The 26837-nt window shown below is 38.3% G+C and overlaps 2 protein-coding genes across 3 annotated transcripts in view; one reads left to right on the forward strand and one right to left on the reverse strand.

The window, feature by feature from the left end:
• Positions 1-26837, forward strand: part of LOC134168695 (uncharacterized) — a 278672-nt gene that overhangs the window by 233252 nt on the left and 18583 nt on the right. The window lies entirely within an intron of this gene.
• On the reverse strand, positions 1219-25915 carry LOC134168680 (interleukin-5 receptor subunit alpha-like). 2 transcript variants are annotated; one of them, XM_062628657.1, is made up of 11 exons: positions 25516-25915; positions 17555-17755; positions 17049-17203; positions 16767-16914; positions 16123-16231; positions 15853-16037; positions 14119-14255; positions 10313-10457; positions 4070-4157; positions 2442-2535; positions 1219-1941 (listed from the first exon to the last, which is right to left on the reverse strand). In XM_062628657.1, the coding sequence occupies exons 2-11, from the start codon at positions 17655-17657 to the stop codon at positions 1810-1812; spliced, it is 1296 nt and encodes a 431-aa protein (XP_062484641.1). In that variant the 5' UTR covers positions 17658-17755; positions 25516-25915; the 3' UTR covers positions 1219-1809. The 2 variants fall into 2 exon arrangements, with proteins under 2 accessions (XP_062484641.1, XP_062484642.1); XM_062628658.1 differs by having other exon boundaries at positions 2449-2535; positions 25516-25912.

The raw sequence follows: 26837 nt of genomic DNA on the forward strand, positions 1-26837 counted from the left end.
GGCCAACGTGTGGTACTTCTCTACCCCACTTAGCTCACACATGTTCTGATTGTTTCATTATATCACTTTTATATCCTCACAAAGAAAGGAACCTGTACTTTCATGACACTTGTTTTCTATATGCTTCTTGTAATGACTTTCAACTGAACTACTAATTCTTCCCCACCTTCTCAAGAAAACAGATTTGGATTATGGCTGTTGGGAAAACTGCCTTGTCTACCCATAGAGATAGTGTCTGACCATCCAAGAGAAAAATGAGTTGATTGTGGGTTTTCCCATCTGCACTCAAGACAGAGAAGGAGGCATTACAGGAGTTGTCATTACCGAAGCATGATTCAGTACCTGATATCTACCATCCACCTTCTCCCTGGTGATTTGAGTAGGCATCAGGCTGACAGGTATGGAGAGAAGAGCACCAACATTCAAAAGTAAGGCCACCCTAACCTTCTGTAAAAAATACAGTGCAACAGTAAAGGTAACACTACCTAGAAAAGTTGATTGTTTTTTCCTGAGGTCATGAACTTGATCTTATGGCAAACAAATTCAATTATAATCCCTTTGTTGTTCAGGCATTTCCAGCTTGAGCTCTTGAGATGTTACCAGCCATTCCTAATATTAAAGGAGAAAGAGTGCAGTATTCTCCACTGTGATGAGGGAGATATTATACCAAAAAAAAGCATATTCAGGTAAATTAAAACTCTGCACAGAAATGTAAACTGAATGTTTCAGAAGCACAAACAAAAGTTTTATATTGTCCTTTTCAATAATACTAAAGATGTTGTAATAAAATACTTCCTTCAACCAATATTATCTTAAAAATGGAGAAATTTTACCGTCAATGAAAGCAAGAATTTTTTAGGTAGTTTCCAAACTGTCCAGACAATTAGGTCCATCATTTACTTGTACCTCCTACATATAAAAAAAAGTCTACAGAAACATGTTCCTTGCAAATTTAAGGCCCTGTATTCCTTATTTTGTAGCAAAATAAATACTGTCTAAACTAAAAGTTAAAATAGTCTGTCCTGGTTGTGTACCTCAAAATGAACTGGCATGGCTCCCCACCTCATGGAAATGGCAAGGGAAAGACAAGGAAAATTAAATAGCAAATCTTGGTGAGTTCTCAACTTTTAACTCCTCTGAGTTATACTTACTTAAGCAATCAAAATACAGCCAAAAACTGTTTTCTTTACCTTGTCTAAAGTTGGTTGTTTTTTTTTTCCTTTTGCTAGCTGCAAAAGAATAAGCCCATCACATTAAAAGATCTTTTATCTTCACACAACTCTTCTTTCTGGTTGATATCTGCTTACACAAAGCAGTGGCTTAGAAAGCAGATTTTGTTTAGAGTTTAAAGAACCTTTGTGAGCTTCTCTGCTGTTTCCAGAGACATTCATTGCTTCCACCATCTCTTAAAATCACTTCAACCAGATGTTGAATAGCTAGTATGAAATTTGTTTGAATAGCCAGTCTTCAAAGGCATTGATCTATCAGACAATATTTGGAAGTTATTGCAGCATTATGAAACACTAACCCTAATTCCATTTTAACTCAAGTGTACCTTAATATTAGATCATATTGTATGAGGTGTTGTAATTTTACAGGGCTGAACATCAGTAGTAAATAGTTAGAGACAAACTGCAAGATAGTGCTTTGCCTTTGTGATCCAAACCTCATTTTGAGTTGCATAACATCAGAGCTCAAAATATTTCAAATTACTAGGCTCAGACAAACTCCAATATCAGCCATTCTTAGGTCTGATAGAATATTCTCCGCCTCATAGAAAGGTAACTCTTGCGTGCAGATAAAAAAAGTCTATTGTCCCTGCAGATCTTCTAATCCAGATTCCTTCAAACATTTCTGTTGTTGAATGTTCTCATCTCTGTTCTCTTCTGGTGTTCCCATAGTAGCATCTGAGTACATCTCCCTTTGCACTGACATTTGATTCTGTTGGATAAAAACTTCATTATGCACAACATCTGTATTCAATGGTATTACAAATTCTGAATATTTTTACAAGCATGCTGCTTATTTGGTGTATGAGGGATTAGTACAGATTACTTATTCTGTCATGTAACTAGAATACAGAGATCATATGGGTTACTGTCTCAATCTAAAAGTTGCTCACAGGCAAATTTGCCTAGCTGTTTTGAGGACTAATTTTGTTGCTTGTCACTATCCAGGATGATATGACTATGTACCTAAGTTTTATGTCAAAGTTATAGTCTAACTTTTACAGGCACTTTAAAACACGCTAGAGATTATACTCCCTTGAAGATTTCCTCCACCCTCTCTCATTGTCCTGTAACCTCCACAAGCTTTCTGTTCTGTTCTGATTTCACTGCAAACATTGTGCATGCCTTTTCCTCAGTGTTTCATGGGAATAGCCTGCTGCTCCAAACGTAATATTGCCCCATTCCAATCACAAATCATACCATATGTGTTACCCAGTACCTGGTGGTGTCATCTGCAGCTAACCAAGTTTTGATATTATCTGAAGGATGAGGAACAGGCATGGTTATAACTTCCAGGCATTGATACCTACAAGAGAGTGGTACAGACATGAGACTATTAATTGTCTGAAGAACGGCTCGGTCAATATTGCTTTGTAATAGATACACCAATAAACAGGTATCTGCCATTTCTAAAGCCATTCTACCCTATTTTGTTTCACTGCAGACATTTTGCTCAACATTTTTCCCAGTCTTCTTCAGCCTGTTTTTTAGCCTGCTAGAGATTTAAAAGAACAGTATGAATATGCACAGACATTTGTTTTCCAAGCAAAGTGAGAGCTTGTTGCATGCTACTACTATTTCTATAGGTAAAAAAAATCACTCCTATATGTCGTTTTCATTGTTAAAAATATTACCTGTGAAGTGTGATAAAAAGAAAAAAAAAATCAGATGACAGGGAGCAGGCATAGGATCAGAAATATCTTTAAATTCATTTGCTGAAGTCTAGCAGAATTAAGGTTTGAGAGTGAGCGGTGTTTGCACAGAACCATGAAAACTTTTTGATTCAACACAAAGGATTATCTGTTTGGTTTGAGTACTATGTAAATTTTACACCAAAAATATCTATCAGCTGAATCGCTCTCTGGAGGTTAGAGTCACTCCTCATTATTTGACCAGAATATTGGTTTATGTTTAGATGCAGATGACTTTTAATGATGTTTTGTTTGCCACAGGGGAAACATTTTATTCTGTATTTCATTATTAGTTCTTTTAGATCTATATTTCCTTGAGTCTTTGTTTACTGAAAGATAGAGCACACGATAACTTCTTTTATCTTAATCAGAAATAATATTGAGTCATTAATTAAATAATTAATTTACTTTTAACAGAGACCATGCCATACTGCACCTTTCAAATATTAAGGCATCATAATTTATCATCCTATCCTGAACAAGTTTAATTTTCAGTTCAAGAAAGCTTTCTCTGCCATGTCAGTATGAAAGGTTTAGTGCCATGGAGAAGTAGATTGCATTAATTGTTGGTGGGTGTAGAATCATTACTATTATTTTGCTGTGCTAATAGTACAGAAAAGCAAATTCAATCCATCAGCATGACTTCCCTTTTTTCTTTCTTGTAAACTGTCCAGCTTGCAGTAAAAGACTGCTGTAGGTAATAATTATGACAAAAAAACTGGTCAACAGGGCAAATGCAGTTCATCTTTGGCATTGTTAATGTTGGTGGCCCTGAAGGCAGGACATGCGAAAACATGGTGTGAAGTCACATGGAGGGTAGAGAGAGAGCAGTAAAGTAGGATGAAAGAATATCATTTACAGAAATGCACAGAAAGACATCTGAGAGTAGGGTGCGAGACTGAAGCCCCAAGGACTATGATGGGAGCTGTGAGATGACAGCGATGGGGTTCAGTATCTTAAACTATATCTTAACACCTAGAACCCTTTTGTCAGAACATCGGCTGGAAATGCACCATTACATGCTTCTTGTAAACATAATTTATCTGAGAAGGTCTGTGGTTGACTTTAATCCATTTTATAGTTTGTTTGCCCTCACCATGAGCTCTCTTTCACCAGAAATTTATAGTACCTTCCAGAAACATACACTACCTTTTACATGCACGTATCAGCAGACCTCCAAGGAAAATCAGGAGACAAAACAATGTGAGGCTTAGCAGAATGACGTCCACTGTTTTCTCTTAAAAAGAGGCAAAGGTAATGTTAATAATGATGTGGGGAAGTGTAGTTCATAAATGGGTTAATTATATATTGACTGATAACTATTGTGCTATTCCTGAACCCCCACTGATTGAAAGAAACATTTTCTGGAGCTTTTTCAGGGGAGAGAGGGGCTTCTTACTTCAGCACTGTTCCTTCCTCCTTGTAGCCCTCATCCTTGCAGCTGTTTTCATCCAGCACTTTCCCTTGCTTCCTGTGCTCCAGGAGACTCCATCCCTTCCTTTCCCTGGATTTAATCATAGAATCATAGAATCATTAGGGTTGGAAAGGACCTGAAGATCATCTAGTTCCAACCCCCCTGCCATGGGCAGGGACACCTCACACTAAACCGTATCACCCAAGGCCTCGTCCAGCCTGGTCTTGAACACGGCCAGGGATGGAGCATTCACAACCTCCCTGGACAACCTATTCCAGTGCCTCACCACCCTAACAGTAAAGAACTTCCTCCTTATATCCAATCTAAACTTCCCCTGTTTAAGTTTTAACCCATTACCCTCGTCCTATCACTACACTCCCTAATGAACAGTAACTCCCCAGCATCCCTACAGCCCCCCTTCAGATACTGGAAGGCTGCTATGAGGTCTCCACGCAGCCTTCTCTTCTCCAGGCTGAACAGCCACAACTTCCTCAGCCTGTCTTCAGACGGGAGGTGCTCCAGCCCCCTGATCATACTCGTGGCCCTCCTCTGGACTTCTTCCAAGCGTTCCATGTCCTTTTTATGTTGAGGACACCAGAACTGCACACAATACTCCAGGTGAGGTCTCACAAGAGCAGAGTAGAGGGGCAGGATCACCTCCTTCAACCTGCTAGTCATGCTCCTCTTGATGCAGCCCAGGATATGGTTGGCTTTCTGGCTGCAATCGCACACTGCTAGCTCATGTTCATTCTCTCATCAACCAACACCCCCAATTCCTTCTCCACGGGGCTGCTCTGAATCTCTTCTCTGCCCAACCTGTAGCCGTGCCTGGGATTGCTCCGACCCAGATGTAGGACCTTGCACTTGGCATGGTTAAACTTCATGAGGTTGGCATCAGCCCACCTCACAAGTGTGTCAAGGTCCCTCTGGATGGCATTCCTTCCCTCCAGCGTATCAACCGAACCACACAGCTTGGTGTCATTGACAAACTTTCTGAGGGTACACTCAACCCCACAGTCCATGTCAGTGACAAAATGTTGAACAAGACCAGCCCCAGAACTGATCCCTGAGGGACACCGCCCGCTACTGGTCTCCAGGTGGACATTGAGCCATTGACCACAACTCTTTGTGTGCTGCCATCCAGCCAGTTCTTTATCCACTGAGTGGTCCATCCATCAAATTGATATCTCTCCAATTTAGAGACAAGGATGTTGTGTGGGACAGTGTCGAACGCTTTACACAAGTCCAGGTAGATGACATCAGCTGCTCTACCCCTGTCCATCAGTTCTGTAGCCCCATCATAGAAGGCCACCAAATTGGTCAGGCAGGATTTCCTCTTAGTGAAGCTATGCTGGCTGTCACCAAGCACCTTGTTGATTTTCATGTGCCTTAGCGTGCCTATAGCATCCCTTCCCGTTATCTTTCACATCCCTAGCCAAGTGTAATTCTAACTGGGCCTTAGCTTTCCTAACCTGGTCCCTAGCTTCGCAGACAACATCCCTGTACTCTTCCCATGCCGCCTGTCCTTGCTTCCACTTATTATAAGCCTCTTTTTTCATTTGAATTTTCCTCAGCAGCTCCTTATCCATCCAAGGAGGTCTCCTGGCCCTCCTGCTGCACTTCCTTCTAGTTGGGATGCAACACTCCTGAGCTTGTAGCAGGTGATCCTTGAATATCAACCAACAGTCTTGGGCCCCCCTGCCCTCTAGGGCTATATCCCATGGAACCTTACTAAGCAGGTTCCTGAAGAAACCAAAGTCTGCTCTTTTGAAGTCCAGGGCAGTGGACTTGCTGCACACTCTTCTCACTGTCCTGAGGATCTCAAATTCGACCATCTCATGATCGCTACATCCCAGGCTGCCCTGGAGCGTCACATTTCCAACGAGCCCTTCCCTGTTGGTGAGCATGAGGTCAAGCATGGCACCTCTCCTTCTCGGCTCCTCTATTACTTGCAGAAGGAAGTTTTCTTCCACACAATCGAGGAACCTCCTGGATTGCTTGTGCTGGGCCGTACCGTCCTTCCAACAGATATCAGGGTGGTTGAAGTCCCCCATGAGAACAAGGGCCTGTGAGCGTGAGGCTTTTCCTATCTGTCTATGGAGTGCTTCATTCGCAGGTTCTCCTTGATCAGGAGGTCTGTAACAGATCCCCACAGTAATGTCTCCCATCGCTGTTCTCCCTTTAACCCTGACCCACAAACTCTCTGTGGGCTGCTCACCTGTCCCCAGACACAGTTCCACACTCTCCAGCCTATCCCTAACATAAAGGGCAACTCCCCCTCCCCGCCTGTCAGGCCTGTATTTTCTGCTCTCATACGCTGGCCATGGCCTGTCCTGCCACTGGGTACTTCCATCCAGCCCTGATTCCTCTCTCTATATGCTATAGACACTCTTGCTGCTACTCCAGCTGCTTCTGGATTCTTGCTGTTGCCACTTCCCACCTCCATGCATCATGAGGCCCCGTGAGCACCCCTTCACAGCTGTAACTGGTTTAAGGCAAAACGAAAATAAAAGCTTTCTGTCAAAAAGAAATATTCTCTTTGACTGAAAAATTAACATTTGGTTTTCATTATATTTACCTTTTTTAATGCTGCTAGGCATAGTCCTAAGGAAAAGATAGCAATACATTTTTATATTGTTCAACAAATACTACTGCTCTGTACCTTGCATTCCTTCCTGCAGAAATACTCAAAATACCAAAATATCAGTGTCTTCAGCTGACTCAAACAGATATTTTTGGCAATTTTATTTGTCTGTTTAGTACCTAGCTTTGGAACTACAGTGAGCTTGGATTATTTTGAACTGAGCACTTTGAAGAAAAACAGGAAGGAACAGCTCTTAAAATGTTAATAGTCTAAAGCCAGTTAAACAGTGGTTTTAGGATCAGTCTAGATAAAATTCAAAGAATAAAAGAATTTTGAAAAGTTCCTAGTTTGAACCTATCTCTAGTTTAAACCAAGGATATTACGAATTTCCACAAATTTCATATGAAACCAAGAAAAAACTCACAAACTTCTAGACAATACTGAGTATAATAGCCTGTGCATTCTGCTAAATATAAAACTATGCTTTATTCACTTTAAGATCAAAAGGGAGTTTTCCCCTTCTTGTCTTTTGAGATTAAGGCTCAGAAAACATATTCTGAACAATCTCTGGACTGTGTAGTAGAAAACCTTTTGTTCTGTGTCATTTTGCTAACCCCATGTCACGTACACACCCGAAAGAGGAAGCAGTGGTCTTTGCATCAACTGAACCACAAAGAGGTTTGTTTTTCTTGCTTTCTTACTTCATGCATTTTGGAAAAGAAGGAAGAAGAAGCAGCATGCAAATTCTTTCAGGTAGACCAATTGGGGGGGGGGAGGGGGGAGCTTCTTTTCAGATGTAAATGGTTCAACTCAGTCACAGATAACAGTACTTTGAAATCAAAACAAGTGGCTTGGTTTGCAAAAATGCAGAACACCTCTGAACTACCCTTAACTTCAAAGAGATCTATGAATGCTCAGCAGCTCTAAAAATTAGACCAATTATTTCAAGTTTCTATAAATGAATAAAGCTGATTAAACTTTTCTTTTTTAGCAGAAAGTTTCTATACTGAAGAGATCAGTTCAGTTTAAATTATGGTTTTTTTTCAAGGACATATGCTAATTCCAATGGAAAGTGAATGTGTTTCCCATGAGAAAATTAACAAATTCTTTTCATGTCAAAGGAACATTTCAGAACAAATATTTTAGTTATGTTTTGAATTATGTTATTTCATTTTGATGTTTCAGCTTGTTTAATTGGAGGCTGAAATGCCTCTTCAAAATCCATTCTTAAAAAAATATAGCACATATCCTAGATGAAACACTGGAATGTCATGTAGAAGCAAACAAAAAGCAGGTCATTCCACACTCCTTCAAGACTTTCAGCAGACGAATTGACACATTCCAAAATAAAAATAACGAATGGATGTTTTTTCCTTTCATGTTATTCCACAAAAAGATTCAATTCTTTCAATTCACTGTATCTATGAAATTAGGTATGTGACTTTCATGTAGTTATCATGAATTATACTACTAATACCAGTTTTTTTTAAATCTAGGCAATATTAAAATACAGTTCATAATGTCCACTTATACATGTTCCCAATTAGCAGAAAGAATATAGTTTCGATGGAATAGAAAATAAAATGGGTAGAAAACTTTCTCTAGACATCGGAGATATTTAAAGAGGTTTTCCCAAGCATGTGACTGCTCCATGTAATATACTCATAGCTTCATTTTATAAAAGTTACTGCTTGTCTCTGAGCGCAGAAGGAAGAAGGGACATGGCTGTGTCATGTGAACTTGGCATATATGCAGTACGCTCCAGGGGTAAATCAACACTCTGCACTGAACACATGAGGATATTACAGCTTGTATGCAGTGGTGGTCTTGTTGACCATAAACTGTTTCTGAAGTGCGGAAAACATGCTGTGATTGTTCAACCTCTGCAATAGCTGTAGCAGAAGCTGGGAAAGCAGCAGTGTTAGAAAACAGCTGAAGGACAATTACAGCTGCTGAGAAGAAGGTTTGCTAGGCTGGAACCAGGACAGGTGATGGTTTAACTTCATTTCCTTCTTCTGGTGAGAGGCTGGCAGGAAGCAAGTAAATCTACATTCCCCCACCAGTAAAAGCCCTTCTAATTTTTCTCCCCTCCACTGTCTATATATCACACTAGGCAGACCCCTCTGCTGGCCATGCTACCATGCTAGGCAATCCCTATCTTCAGTGAGAAGAAAGAAGCATCTCCAAAGGACACTTCAAGTCTCTGATGGCCTGAAACGTGTTCTCTCCTTCCCCACAGTGGACATATGAAATAACTAGGTTTCTCTCTCCAAGCACTTCACAAATGAAATGTTTTTGAAATTAGATGAATGAATCTGGGGCAATATAGGTGGCCGCTGAGCAGACCATTGGGATGCAGTGAGGCATCTGGTAAAGTAGGCAGACAATGTATAAACCCAATAACTGAATTTACTTTCAATCCATTGCAAAAAAACAGTAATGTCTGGCCTTTTACTTCGTGTGTCTTCAGATAAATATGTACTTGAAGCTCAACAGATCACAAAGACATATTTCAAAACACAGTCTGTTACATTAAGTAAATATATTTGTCTTGTTCTGTTTCACTATCAATAGTATTGTATTTTTTTATTATTATTACTACTTTTGCATGTCAACCTGCAGAGGCAAACCTGTGCATTAGTTTCTCTCCATAAATATAGCACCCCTCCATTACACTACCTCCCTTTTAGCTAGTCTGACATCACCTGACATCAGGAAGCCGCTGCATGTGGAGGCATTTTTGTCATCACAAGAAGCACAAGTTTTCCTTGTTAGTACATGAATGTTGAAATCTAGTCATAGGAGGTGAAGGAAAAGTATTGCAAGGCTCTTGTTTTGTTTGTGCTGAAGTGAGCTGCAGGTGCCAGAGCATATACATTAATTTAAATGAGAGTTAAACCACCTCTTCAGATAAGAAACTACTTCCCTGATGTACTAAAAGAAATGTTAGATTTAGTCCTTAAGGACCATGTGATTTGGTGAATAGTATGACTTCTGTGAATTTCTTGTCTTACTAACTCCAGGTAAAAGTATCTATAGGGATGCTCGGGCTGTCCCTAGCAGGGCAGTCAGGGCAGTGTTCAGAGCTTTTCATTGGCTGACCATTATTGTTTTCTAAAGGTTGCCAAGAGTTAGAAGCAATTTACTTCAGGAGAAAAGCCATGTGCAAGAATGCCTTAAGATCAAGGAAGTACAAGTCATTAGACAAAAGACTGCCTTTTCCTAAAGCACCTAGAGCTGTGTGAGCCTGGTGCATGACATGGATCTCTAGGTACTGCTATGATACAATAATGCAGCAAGGAGAAAACAGGTGCAATAATAAATATGTTGAATGATATGGATCATAACATATCTAATGATAAGGCTTATGAACAATAAATACATGATAACTTACCATGATCAATAAACACTGGTTCACTCCATTCACTCCAAATCTTGTTTCTTATGCATTTCTCTTTCTTTACCCTTACTTGTGCTGCACATTTTCTTGCTGGTTTATGAAACGGATACTCGTATTTCTCTCCAGTGACATTTACAATCTTTCAAGATAGGTTTAGGGGATTATTTTAGGTGATTTTTCATTGCAAATCAGACAGATATAAATCTAGGGATGTCAAATACTATTATTTACATCTCTAACCTAGTAGGAAGAGATTTTCAGAACAGGTGTTCACATCCAGACACAATCTGTCTCTTACCTCCCATGTGTTAAAACTCAGGACTGAAACGGAAGAAAGCCTGGAACTGATAAGATGGAAGGACTTATCAGCTATAGTAGGACAGTAAGAATTTGAAAACACTCATTCCCCTTTCATTTTTTACTACACCAAATGTAGGACAAATGCAGTAACTATGAAATTGCAAGTTTCAAGGTTTGGTGTGGGTAGTTTGCTATACCTGCTTGTCCAATAGAATAAAATCTTGCATTTTTCAGCTGACTGTTGGTGAGGTATATCCACTAATTTTGTGACTACTTTCAAATATCTTTAATTGTGCCTACAAAAGAAAGCATGACACTTCAAAAGATCAAGTCCACACAAGAAGTGTCAGAGTTTAAAACAGAGGGATCTTTGAATCATTCCTTACTTTTGAAAACTGTAGCCAACTTCTGTAAATAAGTAATGCTAAGAATTTAAGAAGGAACAAATAAGAAAGCAGAAAACTCCTGCTCATAAAAATTAAAAACAATGTTAGGAAGCTGCAGAGAATTAGAAAGTATTCATCTCAGACACAGAGGATCCCAGAATCTTTGCATCTTGGGTGTTAAGAAAGCATGGTGAGTTAGTATCATAAGTCCAACTTTAAGAAAAAGGGATGTTCTGCTCTCCTCACACTGACCAGTGTAGTGTGGATTTGATCCTGTGTATTATGCCATTTCTTTCTCTTCCTTCATGCTCTTTAAGGCCTTTACAGAGCTGGTGCCAAACATAGGTCCAAAAGTTCACATGCTGTTTTCAAAAGTAAGTAAAAATGGGGGAAAATCCTTGGGTTTTCAAAAGCAAACTGGAAATTACTACAAGGGTTGAGTGCTAACCAAGAGCTGTGTCTGAAAATCTCTTCCTAAAGAGCCAGTAATAAGCTTATATCATCATAGGAAATTTCCAAAATGCAAGACTCAAAGGCTTCTTATGAAATTACGTAGACCACCTTCTTGTGCAGCAACTTCCAGTCACATCTGTCCAGAACATTTGTGGAGGATGTCTAATCTATTGTCCATAACTCTATAGAGATCCATCCCCAAGCAGCCTCAGAAACCTGTTTCTGTGGTAGGCATTTCTTGCTATTAGGATACTTTTCCTGACTTTTAGCCTACTTTTTCCTTGCTTTGAGTTTAGTCAGTCATTTTTTATCCTACTCATAAGGTGGCATGGGTAAGTCTGATCCCTGTACTCTTTTATTTACCAGAAGGCTGTTAACACAAGTTACACTCACACTATAACATGTCCCTCAGTCTTCCATTCCTAGAACTCTCACTGATGTTCTCTCAAACTTCTTCCCAGCATATTTATATGTTGTGGTGATGCCCAAAGCCCAGTTTGAAACTTCAGATGAAACTCAGTATCTAGAAGGTTAAATTAGTCACAACCTACATCTTACGTGTGACATATCTGTCATATAAATCTGAGTAATTTGACCTTTGTGTAATAACACATGGAATGATCAAACCAGTTGGTGGCTTGGTGTAAACCACAGACATTTTCTCTTCTCTCTTGCTGCCTGTACGTTAATTCTATATTTTGCTTTGACACATCTGACCTCTACTTCCTAATCATAGGATTTTTCTTATTACTGAATTTTGGCTTGTTGATTTCAGACTTACCCAATATTTCAAATTCTAATCTTGTTTCCTACTATGCTTGCCAACCCTTCCTAGCTTTCAGTCACCTGCAGATTTAACTCCCTACTTTTAAGATTTATCAGTCTGTATCACAGTATTATTATTTGTGCTGATAAGTATTCAGCAAGTCATCTCTTTGGGTATTCAGAATAAATAAATAAATAAATAAACAATCAACCTTAATCATTATACTCTTACTTGTTCTGCAGCAAATGCCAATAAGCCTTCTTATGAATTCCCTAATAGCTCAACTCATTAAGTCTCTGTGACAGATATTAAGACATTGTTTTGATCAGGAAACAGAATCCCAAGCTTGCTTCATGCTTCCCCCTCCTGTGTCTCCTGTAATATTGCTCTGTAATACTGCTGCAGTATTCTTCCTTAACATTGCCTCCTCCCCTTTCTTCTTCTGTGATAGGTAATTACCATTTTAATCATTGTCAGCTTTGATACTGATTCTCCTCAAGTCTGCCTTAAAATCCCCTCACTTAGCAGGCACCCTTACATGAACAGGATACCAAAGATCCAGCATGAGCCTCCCTTGATCCCTCTGCTCACTGCCTTTAGCACTTAGGATCTTTGTGAATAGAAAAGGACAAGGCCTGGGATGTCTCTGGCATGGATTTTTAAGTATTAGAGTTAGGAATGGTTTAGGGAATGATAATTAGCTGCAGAGATGACCTAGAAGAAGGCTACCTGTCTGTCTCCTGGAAAATCCCCAAAAGGACTGGGAAGCTTTGACATGTCCAAATACAGACCTTGAGCTCCTTTTCTGTGTGTTGCAATGACAGAGCATGGGAAATGCCAGCTCTGCTCTGGAAGCTGCCTAGCGCTGTTAGTACTGCATCTGAATTAATAAATCCTGCTGTAATTTATAAAGACAGATAACTTTATGTGATCAATATTGTGTCTTTCCCATTACACTTCTCCTTTCTACCATGTCTAACAAAGGGTGGATACATATCAATTTATTTATATGCTCTTTCAGAGTTTCATTGTCTTTTAAGTGTTTGTAGCCAGTTTAGATAAGCTTTTTATTGTTAGAGTACTGTGCACTGACTGCAGATAGCAGACTGTGTGTTAGCAGAGATTTAGGTTCTTAATCAAACACAGAGCTTCAAAGACAGCTTGAATGAAAACTACCATATAAACCTGAGTAATTAGGTTTCCGAATCTTTAGGAAATTCACATTCCAATGCACACCTGAATTTCATACTTACCATATTCTGAATTAAGTGCTTAGATTTGTACTTTTGTGGTTCAAATAAGAATCTGCATGAAAATTTTTCAGCTCTTATTTACAGGTAGTTTAAAACTGCCACTAAGTAATGCCAGGTGTTATTTAGTCACCATATGGAATAACCTAAACTATAACACAGTTCTATTTCTTACTGGTAAATCTAAAAGAAGATGCTGATACACCATAAAGATTTTTAAATATGTATAATGTATGCAAAAAGCAGGTGTGATTCTTTTAGTGATGCATGTAGAAATAATTACAATGTCTTTTTTTTTCCCTAAAAAACTGTTATCAAACTAGCTGCTAAACTTTTCTTTTTATCAGTACTCCATTTTCTATAAAAGTCAATAATCTATGAAATACTAATGTAGAATTCAAATTCAAGATGAAAAAAAAAAACAACCAAGCCACTTCAATGCAAGCATGACTCTGAAAAATTTCAGAAAGCGTGTTGATTTTCCATTTTTGACCAGAAAAACAAGGAAAGTTGGATTATTTATGAAAGACCTTGAGATTTCTTTAAAGTTTCTTTGACTTTTACCTCCATTGAATTCAAATGATGCCCAATTTTTATGGCAGTTATGCAGTTTAAGTGCATTATTATAGTTAAAAAAATTATTACCTTACGATCTGTTATTTTCACTTCATACAAAAAACACTTGCTACTTGCAGAACCAATTGTAGGCGGGGGTTTCCAGTGAATTTGAATACTTCTGTTTTCAAGGGAAACTGAGATGTTGATAGGCGGGTTCAGTTTCTCTGAAAAAAAAACATACAGAGAGACCTGCTGGAACTCATGCTCTTTCCATATTTATGCTTATGCAAAACAAACACTGTGCGTTAGTCCTTAAAATAACTCAGCTGACTATTTTGGAGTTTTTCACACCCAAAGGAGTCATTCAGTGACTCATTTTCCTTAAAAGTGCTGTTCACTAAGTAGCATCCATTTCTGAGCCAAAATAAAGAAAATTACAGGGGTTTGTTTCATGCCCAGGAAGAGGTGGAATCGCCATCCCTGGAAGTGTTCTAAAAACATGTAGATGAGACCCTTAGTGACATGGTTTACTGGTGGACTTAGCAGTGCTAGGGTAAAGTCTGGACTTGATGATCTTAAAGGTCTTTTCCAACCTAATTTATTCTGTGATTCTATGATTGTATGTATCTTTCTAGGGAAGGTAGTAGGAGTGGACAGGAGAAGCAAGCCTTTTGATTTCACTCTCCAGAGTCTGTGTGGGTAGCAAGGAGACCTCCGAGCTGCTGCAGGCTCCCTGCCATGTAGGATACATGTTTCTTGTCGGATACTCCAAGTCTGCCCATAAGCCTGATAGTATAACTTTGAAAGAGAATTAATTTCATCTCTCAGTGGGGGGTTACTGAAGTGATACAGATTCCTGGCAATATATATGTTTGATATATGACGCTTGCCACAGATGCTTAAGAAAACTTTCTCTCTTGTAAATGAGCATTCAAGTACTTGCTACAGAGGAAGAAAGATGTGCCTAGGACATGTAAACAAGTAAACAAAAAGTCCCCCTCCTGTCACTATGTTCACCATGAACGTAGAAATGCAAGGAGTGTGATGGCAATGTTTTTTTTTAAAGAGGGACAAGGTATACGGTTGGAAGCAAAGAACATATGAGTTCCCAGTATTTTAGTTTCTGGTTTAGATAAGCAAGTCTATAGTTGCTTTCTAGCATGGTACGTGTTAGGGCAGTGATCATAGTACTCTAGTGTGCTGGAATACTCAAGCAGCCTGAGCCCTCTCTGGCTTCCACTACATTGCAGGGAGGAACCACAGTTGGAGTTTTCTGAAAAAGCCCTCCCAGCAGAGGCAGAAGTGCACAGCAAGCCTCTGTAGAGAGGGTCAGCGAGGTCTGGGGCTGACATTTCTGCCATGTGATGCCAGAGGGGAAAGACAGAGAGACACATGCAGGGTGAGTGGCAGCACTGCTGGTCCATGAAGCCGTTGTGCTTGCTCCAGTGGCTGCAGCTGCATGAAGCTGTGTCATTCCACAGGTGGTGTATGCCACATTGGGGTTTCCATTTTAAATTTTGTTTTCCCTTCCCCTTCTTCCCTTGTCTCTTTGATCAATGATCTTTGTCTTTATGCCAATGTATGGTGCATGGGAAACAAGCAAGAGGAGGTAGCAGTGTGTTCAGGCCTGAAGGGCTATGACAACACTGCCATCATACAGACTTGGGATGCCTCCTATAACTGGAGTGCTGGAGTGGAAAGATACAGGCTTTTCAGGAAAGGCAGGTTGGGGGGAGAGGGAGGGGATTTCTTTCCTTTTCAGACCAATGAAATAACCAATGAATTAACTTTTCATAATAGGTAATAATAGGCAATACTTACCTATTGTCTGAGGTGTAAAAATTTTGTAATAAGACAATCTTGAATTATTCTTCATACCTCTTACAGTTATGTTTAAATTGATTTTTCTTGATGGCTGGAAATATATTTCTTTCATATGGCAGCCAATATTTTTCTTCCTTGCATTTTTTATATATTGCTGGCAATCAAAATCTTTCCCTATGTGTCTGTGAGAAGGAAATATAAGTCTTGTAAATCAAGGACTTAGCTGCAAAACCATGATTTCATACTTGTTTTGCACAAAACTCTTACCTGTATGAAAAAAAGATCTGTATATCTTCAGGAGCTTCTGCTTTAATATACCAGGTGCAATTGAAAAAAGAAATGTTATATATGATGCATGAAAAATTCTGAATATACACTGCAACAAAAAAAAAAGAGTAAAAAGACTGACATTTATTTTACATAATACCATGATGGATGCCCTTACAAACCCATTATATAGCCTTATTTTTAGAAGTGTGAATAAGTGGGAGGTGAGAACAAATAGGTCATTCTGCTTTTTGGACAATGGCAGTACACCTGCTACTAACAACAAAAGCCTTACTAACCCACTTAATGAAAAATTAACCCAAAGAAGTAGATTAAAAAAACTGCTCTTTCAAGATTTCCTGAAACTGGGTGATACGGAAGGCAATCTTCAAGACATGAGTTTCTAGGGAAAATGAAAGAGTTTTTGGGTCTTTTCAACAGCTTGCTCAACAGAGCTGGAGTTTTCTGAATCTGAACTTGTCTAATAAAGGAAATAATTCTACAATATTCCAAGAAGTTATGTGTCATATTCTTAACAAATCCATACCAAAGTAAAAGTGGAATAATAAGCTTTTAGAAATTATGTCTCCAAGCAACAGCGAACACTATCATGATGTCTTAACAACATGGAGGAAACAGCTGACCTGGAGGTGCCTTGTAAGTAAATGCTGTCCAGCCACTCTCCTTAATTACATCATCTGTTTCTTTTGCAAAAAGTTGTGTTTTGACTTTAGCATTAAAACCCGAATGTAAGTTAAGATTTATTCTCTTTTTCTTCTTTTGCAGTCTTTCCTAAGAGAAGAAAGAAGGAATTGCATGAAAGTAGACAGTACTAAGTATTGAAAGGGAAATTATGCAAATTTGTCTACTGAATGAAGTAATACATGATTTCACTTCAAACTATGTGTAACCATTGAACAACTTACTTCATTCTCGTGAGTGGTATTGAAGAATTTGTAACTCAAAATATACTTCACAGTATACTTCTCAGTTTCTTCTTTTGTCAGGTTATTGTTCCAAGACAGAATGACTCCAGGCTCATGCTTGGAAATCCACACAGTGTTATGTAGCTCAGGTGCATCTGCAATTACAACGATATTGCATAGAAGAAGAAAGGTCCCACCACTGTGTACGCAAAGGATTTGGCTCTCAGTAAGGCTTGCACACTCAGTAGCTCTCCCAGGAGCTCTGTTCTTACAATGAGCAGGTGGTTTTTCAGTTCTGTTGAATATGACTCACTTCAGCAATGACATTCATGTTTAGTTATTTGCAGCTCTCAAAATGTTAGGCCGTTCACTTTTACTTGTCTTGGACACCCCTCCTAACAGAGGTCTCCATTTCTCTTTATGGGCTATAGAAAGTGCTTTGGTAACAAGTTCAGATACCTGTGATGGCTAGTGTAGGATGAACTGTTATTTGATATTTTACTTACCTCCTACATCTTGTTGTTCACTTGCCAGGCTACTGGAAAACAGTGTCTTACACTGGAAAAAGCTTATTATCAGCATGATGGGAATGACTGTAACATGTGCCATAGCACACACTTCGTGCCACACTGTCTGCAGAAACTGAGACTCTATACTTCCAAGTTTGGTTGAAAAAGCAGTTAGAACATCATGTTTTCATTTTTCACCTGTGAAATAATATGAAACAGTCACTTAACTACTTAAGTGATGTCCCAGGTATAAGAAATAAATATAAAATTACATATATTTAACAGGTCTTGTTGTTTGGTGCCTTTTATACCTGGGATTTTTTATTTAAACCCACTCTTTAATTGGGTGTCATGGCAAAAAAGAACATGTGTGCCATACCAAGCTAGTTTTGGAATTACTGCTTAGATTGCAAATCAAGACCACAGAAATGACACAACTGATACTGAAAGCAGGCAGTTTGGTTAGCAGCTACTTGACATAACTGTGGCTAGATACAAACCCAGCAGCTGTATCCATATATCCAGCCCTTAGTGTCAGTAGAATGACTGTCAGTTCTAAGTTGTGAATCGTGTTACCTGGTTTAGGCATCTGCTTTAGGAAGATATGAATCAAAACCGCCTGAAATGAATCCTGTCATTTGCAAAAGCAAGTATCAGCAAGAGTATATCAGGTGTTTGCTAAGTTTGGGATACAGTGAACAAACATATTCCACTCTGATCAAAGCTGGGTTTAGAAAGACATAATTGCTGTATCTCTGATCGCTGAATATTCCTTCAAAGGCTGCTTCACCATGAAACAACTTCTGAGGCTTCTGAGTTCTTTGCAGAATTAATATGCCTCTGTGTTTGGGATCTTTCACTCACAACTAAGTAAGTTATCTTGGCTCTGATTTTTTTTCAGTACTAAGTCCTCAGACCTACTGTATGCATGTTATCCAAGGACTAGCAAAAGTACACCTGGTGCCATACCAAAATGCTCAAAATACACTGATTAACAAGTGGCACTGGTCATGTAGAGGAAGATGTGTGAATGTTCAGCACATCCAAAGAATTTGCAATGAAGTTGCCTGGAAAAAATATATACACATACACATACATTCAGACAAATACATACAGATTAATTTATAGTGCTATTTTGGCACAATGCAGTGAACAAAAGTTCTTTTAATGAATGCTGGCATTGCTTATGAAGTGCTATGAAAAATCATAACAAAATGCTTTAAGACAGAGATTCCCCCACCTGGTTCATTCTGGTACTGATCTCAGCTGTAGCAGCAGCAGCAGCTGTAGTATGTGTGCTACACCACGCACACAGTCAACCCAAAAAGTGAGTAAACTCTCCTACATGCTGTGCCTCTGAAAGAAGCCAATTCTAGTTGCCTGGAAAGGGAAGGGGTGAACTGTGCCATTAATGGTGCTGTCTGTGGCAATAGAAAAAGTCAAGGAAAACATAAATTGAAAACAAAGAGCTTTCAAGGGTTTATAATTCAACATGTAGTGGCTGTAAAGAGCTCATCCATTCCCATGAGATGGAGCAAAAAAAGGTAGTTCTAGGAACAAGTATGTCTTTTATTTAAATTAGGAGAAAGGGAGAAATGAAGATGGAAAGCACTAAGCAAGTTAAAATATTTGTGCCTAACATTAACATAAACATTGTGGAAAACTCAAGTCAAAAAGGGACCTGATACAGGAAAACAAACAAAATAAATCTTAAAGCAGCAACAACTTCTGGTGTTAGAAACAAGAACTGAAATAATCTGTGAGGTAATACAAGTAAATTCAGTTGGAGAGAGAAAACACAGGGGCAGAGAACAAAGATTTTTAAAGTCTGGATAAACTTAGAAAAAAAAAATTGAGTCCAAGTAAGACATTTCAGAAGAGATCTCTGCTGTTTTCTGGACATTACTTGTTCCTAGGAGTATCTTTTGTACAGCATTGAGAGGCACTTCTCAGTATGCAATAAACTCCTGCACCTTGCTCCCACAGGCACTGGAAAGCTAGTGTCAGCAGGCTGTGAATAGGACTTGGCAAATTTGTAGAAAACAGTACATGAAAAGCTACTAAAAGGTATTAGAGATGGATATACCCTCTAACATCCCTAATTAAGTGACTGTAGATGCTGGAATACATGGAAAATGGGTTACAGAAGATGGCCAGATTTGTGGATCACATCTGCACAGCACCTCTTGTTGGCACTGCTGTAGGCAGAACAGCAGATGGAGTGCTGGGCAGACCCCATGGAGTATTCCTTGTGTTTGTATGCAATGAACTGGTCCACAGAAAAGCACTGCAGCATAAGGACACTCAAGGTGACTAGGAGGGAATGAAAAGCCATCTATACATAAAAGGTTTTCCATTTACAACTTGTCAAAGAACACATATTTCCATTTATGCCAGCACAGATGAGCAGAAAGACAGAACATTTCTTCTTAGATGTTCACAGATGACTGTGTGTTTTTAATCCTGTGCCATGAAGAGCTTTATGTTAGCATATGGTGCTGACATTCAGTCTGTGAGGTGTGAGATAAAATTCATTGCCTGACAATATTTTTTTTAATAAAAGGGTCTCTGGTCCTTTTGTCTCTGGGGAAATGCACATTAGCCAAATATAAGCAGTCCAGTTAAACTAATGGGATAGAAATTATGTCCATAGTCAAAAGAATGTAAAAAATAACCATTAAAAAAAAAAATGCATTGTCAAAAAATACTTTTTTTTAAGTAAGGAAGTATTCCTAATATTTAAAACCAGTACTACAGTTATATTTTACTTTGTTTTTTGTTGTTGTTGTCTTTTACTTGTCCAATTGCTTTCATCGCTGAGCTTCAAATATATCCAGTACCTTTTGGCTGCTGCCTTACCTCTGGTTTACCATAGCGGTTGCTGGAATAAGAGACAAGAGAGGTAACACAGGGGGAGCTGCCAGCCCATCTGCCACTGCAGCTGCAGAGATTATAAGGGTTTGCACAAAACCCACCTGATGAATCTGGGAAGTAGACAGGGCAAGAAAAATGAAAGTAGCTAAACCAATCTTCACAAAACTTAAGAGCTACTACTTGGAGCATGAGGAAAATGAACCATTTAGATTTAAAAATTCAAGATACCTGAGTGTTTCCTGAAGTGTAGATCTGTTCATGGTCCTTGTGTCTGAACAAAGTAATTTTGAAAAGTTTGTGGAACTAAGTATTCTATCTTCCTAAATACAAAAGTTAACGTTTTAAGAAACAGCAATATTTAATATTTTCTTTGGAAGGAAAAAGAAAAAAGAAAAGTAAAACTGACAAAAAAAAAAAATTAAAATCAAGTACTCTTTAAAAATATATTGTGCCTGATTTAGAGGGTAAATTCAATAACTAAGCAATGAAATCTTTTATTCATGGCTCTAATGCACATTCTTAGCTAAGGGGAATCACTGGGACTGATTGCCTGATTAAGACTACCTGAAACTTATACTTCATTAAAGGCTGTCAATTCATATTTTTCAAAGCCCCCATATTTGACAGTAGACAATGTAGAAATTGATTAAGAAATTATGAAATAAACAATACAGGTCAAACATTTTCACAGGTTTGCATACCTAAAGAGTCAAAACAGCAGCACTGTTTATTTTCTTGTTTCAAAACGTACCTTCATCTTAATGCCTGTGAAATCCTGGATACCTAAGCATTGTTTGGGCTGTGAGGCAGGAGAGATCACCAGTGGAAAATGTCGTAGACTATAATGAGAAATTGATTCAAGAGAGTTCCCTTTTTTGCAAGATGCCCCTCAGTGGCCGGTTTCCAGTGCCACTTCCTGCTGTGGGGCCAAAGCACACTTCTGTATACACAAACACTATACAGTTCTTCAAAATACCTTGAAGGAGACACAACTCTGGGTGACTAACTCAGTTCTCAGAGCTGTTACTGTTTTTTCTCTTTGCATATGAAAAAGATTTTTAATTTGTTTACATATTGTAATGAGCTTTTATCTTCTACGAAAAACTCAGATTATAAAAGAAATTAAATCACATAGTGAAAATGGTGTCTATGAAGGTGTCCCAGAAAGATCATATCCTACTTGCCAATGTTCTCCTGCTTTTTCAGGGACTAATGAGCATTTTTCACTGCACCAAATTAAAAAAACAACCAAACAAACCCAAGAAGACACAAACTAGACAGATAACCAAAAGTCACAGAACCAATGGAGGAAAAAGAACAAATAAATTTTACATTTTCAATAGTTGTTACTGTCTGGTTTACTCTTCACACCTGAAGCTTTGTCTAACCCACCCTTTGAAGTCGTCCTACATTTACATGGTTTATTTTGAAAATGAAGTTAGTTTGCAGTTATCACATATGCAATTGCAAGCCATGCAGGCATGTTATAAGTGGCATTCTGGGGGTTTGGCTGCCTTGGTAATAAGTGGGTTTGAAATTAATTTACCACTTTATTCATGAAGCTGACATTTTGCATTCCAGCTTTCTACCATAAGTTGAATTCAAAGGGGAACAATGAATAACACTGTTGTTTGTTTGGTTTTTTTTTCTGGGAATGTGGTTTGGAAAGCTATACCTCCTTGTTCACATTGAAATAGTTACTCACTGAGAATCAGATTTTGGTGCAAAAAATTAACCTAAGGTGTCAAGAATGCATTATTTACTGCCTTTAAAAAAAAAAAAAATTGCCAGATCTGAGTAGGCTATTACCTTCTTAAACATCTCATTTTACAAACACTACTACAAAAGCACTGAAGAGATCAAGGAATATATTTTCTTTCATTTACTAACTGGTGCAATCACCTCCAGAGCATAGAAGTTGGCTCTTCTGCTTTGCTTTTCCCCATCTTTAGCTACTGGGCACATAGCAGACAAATGCTGAAAAAGTATCCCATGCATCCCCCTTACTCTGATGGCTTGTTAGGTGAAATGGTAGAGACCTAAGGGTCTTCACCCTCATCCCAAGCAGAGGTTGTTACATTTAAGTATGGATAAATTTTTGTTCTTTCAGTATGTGTGTTAAAAATACATGTTAAAAAAAAAACCTAGCAAACAAACAAACAAACAATCAAACAAAAAAAAACAACAAAACAAAACACAGCCAGAATCACGTCATACAAAAGCCCAGTGGAATGTTTCAGCTTCTTACTCATTAAAGCCTTAAAAAACTGCTGCTTTGCATCTTGGGTGTACAACACATGCCTCTATTTTTTTAGTAACATTTTTTGCTGTGATTAATGTGACTGGATTAGACATATTCCCTTATACACAGATTCAATAAATTCATTCTGGTTTTGGAATAGAAAAGAATATATTAAGTTCCATGTGTTTTTTTACTGTTAGCACCAGATAATGCAATTATACAATGTAAGGCCAAACCAACAGCCTTTAGCTCTAATATCTTGAATCCAACCTATCCCTTGTTCTGGAGTACATGAGACATGAGCTTACACTGGCGGTGTACAAAAAACATGCTTTTCTAGCAATGACCTAGATAAAGGGAGGTAAATGCTTCTTGAGAACCTTGACTATATTTAGAAGTATGTTGTATTTAAGACTGGGACTTAGAATCTCAAATCCAATGGTAATAAGTAGCAGATCTGTCTACAAGCCCAGGACTTCATTTTTAAAATGTAGAAAACATATTTTCTCTTTTTGTCTTCTGCTTATTAGCAGAACATGTGCATTCTACTTGTTTTAAGTGTGGGTTGTACATTGAATTGATGGTAGCACATTAGTAATTGCAGCCTATTTCTTCCCATTTTCTTACACCAATAGTATACTATCATTGCTGACTTCAGAGAAAAACCATTCATTTTGGTGGTATGTTTTCTGGAGTTTTCTTATAATTTAAAATAATTAAAGGAAGAAAACTACACCTCAGGAAGGGGGTTTGGGGGGCTCATTTGTGGGGTGTTTGTTTGTTTTGCTTTTATCTTTTAACACTTTTTTTTTTCCCACACACATTGTTAATTTATTCAGAAATGCAAGAATGGGAGCATTCAACACTTCTTTCCATCCTTACAAGAATCTTGAACTGAACCATCATTCTGGTTTATCAAAGTGCTGTTTTGGAACCACGCATGGATGTGGGCTGATCAAAATTGCATGTCATATAATTAAAAATATCCATAAAGCCAGTGCATTGTGCAGTACTTCACCCAGGGTTTAGCTGCCTGTAAAAAGATATTGCTGCCAACAATCCACAAAGCCAGCACTCTAAGCAATGCTTAGTACATAGCAGCCCTTTCTTTTGTAGTCATCTGAACCCTGTGCTGAGCTATTTCCAGTGAAGTCCCATGCATGTGACTAAAGGGTGTGGTTTTTCCCTTCTCACAGTCCCTTGAAGTCTAGTTTGTTGTATTAGTACAACTCATGTTTGCAATCACGTACTGGGGATATTTGGGGTGCTCTTTTGTTCCACCTCTGTTTACAGAAAATCTCATCTTTTGCTTTGCACTGATGTGAAAATGAAAATCTTTCACTGCAAAGGGGTAGTGAGGCAGGCTTGAAGTATATCAGTAAGGTAATGTCCTGAAAGTGATATGTGCTGCTGAACAGATGGAAATTTTGAAATTGCAGTTTTCTCTTGCAGTGACTAAATTACCACCATTTGGGTTTCTTAGTCCTGTTTTGAAGTTGATTTCATGCTTCTGTTTCACATAATAGTGATGGCAATTGTCCATGTGGCCTCCTACTCTGCAGATGCAGTCTTAAAATATAACGTTTCTTTTGTTGTATATTCCTTCTGTAACACTTTTTAAACTAGGTAGATGCATGTGTACGTATATCAATACAAGGCTTGCCAAAGAATGTAATTTCTTGGAGAAGATGTCTCTTTGTTTTCCAAAAATTATCAGCTACAGCAAATAGCCATTTGTTGATGCTGAAAGTAAACTTCAGATACAATGCCTTCGTTCTAGTTTCTCTGTTTTAATACATCTGTAAATGTTAATATAAATTACAGTCAACTCCTATGTGTAAAGATTTGTGAGACAGCAATGTGCAGGTTTGGAGTACACTGTAAGGTATGCTGACTTTGCATCAGGAGTGGGAATGAGCCCTACAAAGGAATGCAATACTAATGTAAGCATGCTTGTTCTCAGCTAATCAGGAGGAATCAGTGAACAGTTTGAATTATAAAGGTAGTACTGATAGCATTGTGATTACAAATCCATTAGGCTAAATAAGACACATTTAACACCTAACTTAGGATATGTACTACTTTTAATGAGTGAGCGAAAGGGGAAGGAAAGTTGAGAAAGAACAGATCTCTAATCTTTTCTGAGTGAGGAACTGAGGCACGGAAAGATTGTACAAGTTTTCTAAATTACACCAGAAATAATTGAAATAGCTAGGAATTGTTACTATTCTGAAATTTTCACTTCACACTTTGTGAACTACATAGGAAAATTCAGAACACTGATGAGTAACTGATATCTCATCATGCACACATTCCCTCTGTGGTAAAGTTCAGATCAGTGATGAATCACAATAATTGTGATGGCAAGCAGCCTTAAAGGATAAGTCTTGAGCAAATGACTTTTGAGCAAATGACTTACCTTTTCGCTTGAAAATAATAGATATGCATCATTAATATTTCTAGAAAGAGACCCTGATGTATTATAAAAAATATATTTCATAACTATGATCCTTCTTTCAATGGAATTCATGAAACATTGCCTAAAAACAGAAAATTTATACACACTTAAGAACATATATATTGGCATCTGATTGGTAATTTATACTAATATTCCTGATCATATAGTCAAGCACTGACAACAGAATACTTTATACTTTATCAGCTACAAACTTGTGGATGTGGAGGAAGAAGTTGGGTTAAAATCTGTCAGTCAGAGTGGGGCTGCTGTAGCCCTGACTTCTTCGACAGAAGAGGAAGGCAAGGTTTTCTGCCTCTGGGAAGAATTTGACAGAAGTGAATTAGCTTGCCTGAACTTTAAAAAAGGAATGTTGTTAGGACCTACCTTTGGCATAGTTTCACAGATGTTGCGGTCCCTCCATGATTCACTCTTTCAGTCCCACAGGAAAGACATGCACTTTTCTGATGGAGATGAGAGGATACAGCCTTCTTCAGTGATGTTTCCAAATGCGAGGGTTAGGTAATTCCCTATGTAATATGTTGGAGAGGCCCAGTGAGATATGCTTCTCATTCTGAGGTGGTTTCTTAATGTAGCTTGCCTAACATTTTCAAATCCTCTCCTGCACTCAGTCCAATGTCACTTGCCCTTTTCCCACAGATCAGGTTACTCAACTCCTCATACGCAGCCAGATCAGCTAACTAGTAAATTAGTCAGATCCCTGATCAGTCCCCACTGCTACTTCCCTTTCCAACTGTTAGTATTGCATTTGATCACTCAAGGAGTACCAGTTCTTTAATGCAAGAGGATTCAAAGGTGCCTGGCTGAGTCCGGCTTCTCATTACTCTGTTAAACTGCACCCCATATTAGGCCAAGTTATATTAATTTAGCCACTTTCATTTCATTTTTTCTGACAAGTATATGTGCCTAAATGTTTTTCTTCCTTTTAAAGAGTTGTTCCTTCATTTAAAAAAGTTTATTTCTGAAGAATCACTATAAGTGTTCCAATAGCTGGAAAAACATAAGGGGAAGATAAACACTATGCAAATGTTTTAGAGCTGGCTAATTTGTAGTAGGTAACCTCACCACTGAAACTACCAGTACAGGTATTAGCAGAGAAGTCATTTGTGGCACTGTGCAAAAATCTATCTCTACATCAGGAGGTTAAGATTCAGCGTTGATTACTTAGGTATCTGTCAAAGATCCTTAAGTTTGGGCTTGTAACTTTGAGTTCTGCTCAAAAAGAATAAGGATTAGTGAACTTGTTATGACTTAGTAGCCTATTACAGGTGTAATCTCATCCCATAAGGCAGAGCAAATATATTATTCCCTGGATAATTCAGAGTCTTGCCCTTTTGGCTGAGGCATTGGAACAGATTTGGATATAATTTTTACATTGTTAACATTAGAGATGACTTCTACACTGGAATGACTTTTCTAGTAACAACTGACCAGTAGATATCTATCAGGATCTCAGATTTGAGATAATAGCCTCATACTTAAACCAAAGCCTCTTTTGAGTACATTACATGAAGACTATTCAACACTTTATCTTCTCCTAAAATTGCTAGTAACCTGTTTTAGCTGGATCATTGTTTCTGACAAGCATAGTATATTAGTGAAGGAGCAAGAAACATCCCTGCACAGTCTGACCTCTATTTTGATGGTGCAATGACTGTACACAGGTGATGTCTCAGAAAAAGTGCTGT

This window comes from Pezoporus occidentalis, unplaced genomic scaffold, assembly GCF_034315485.1.
Source record: "Pezoporus occidentalis ecotype Australia unplaced genomic scaffold, CSIRO_AGI_Poc_V1 ctg32, whole genome shotgun sequence".
Taxonomy (NCBI): domain Eukaryota; kingdom Metazoa; phylum Chordata; class Aves; order Psittaciformes; family Psittacidae; genus Pezoporus; species Pezoporus occidentalis.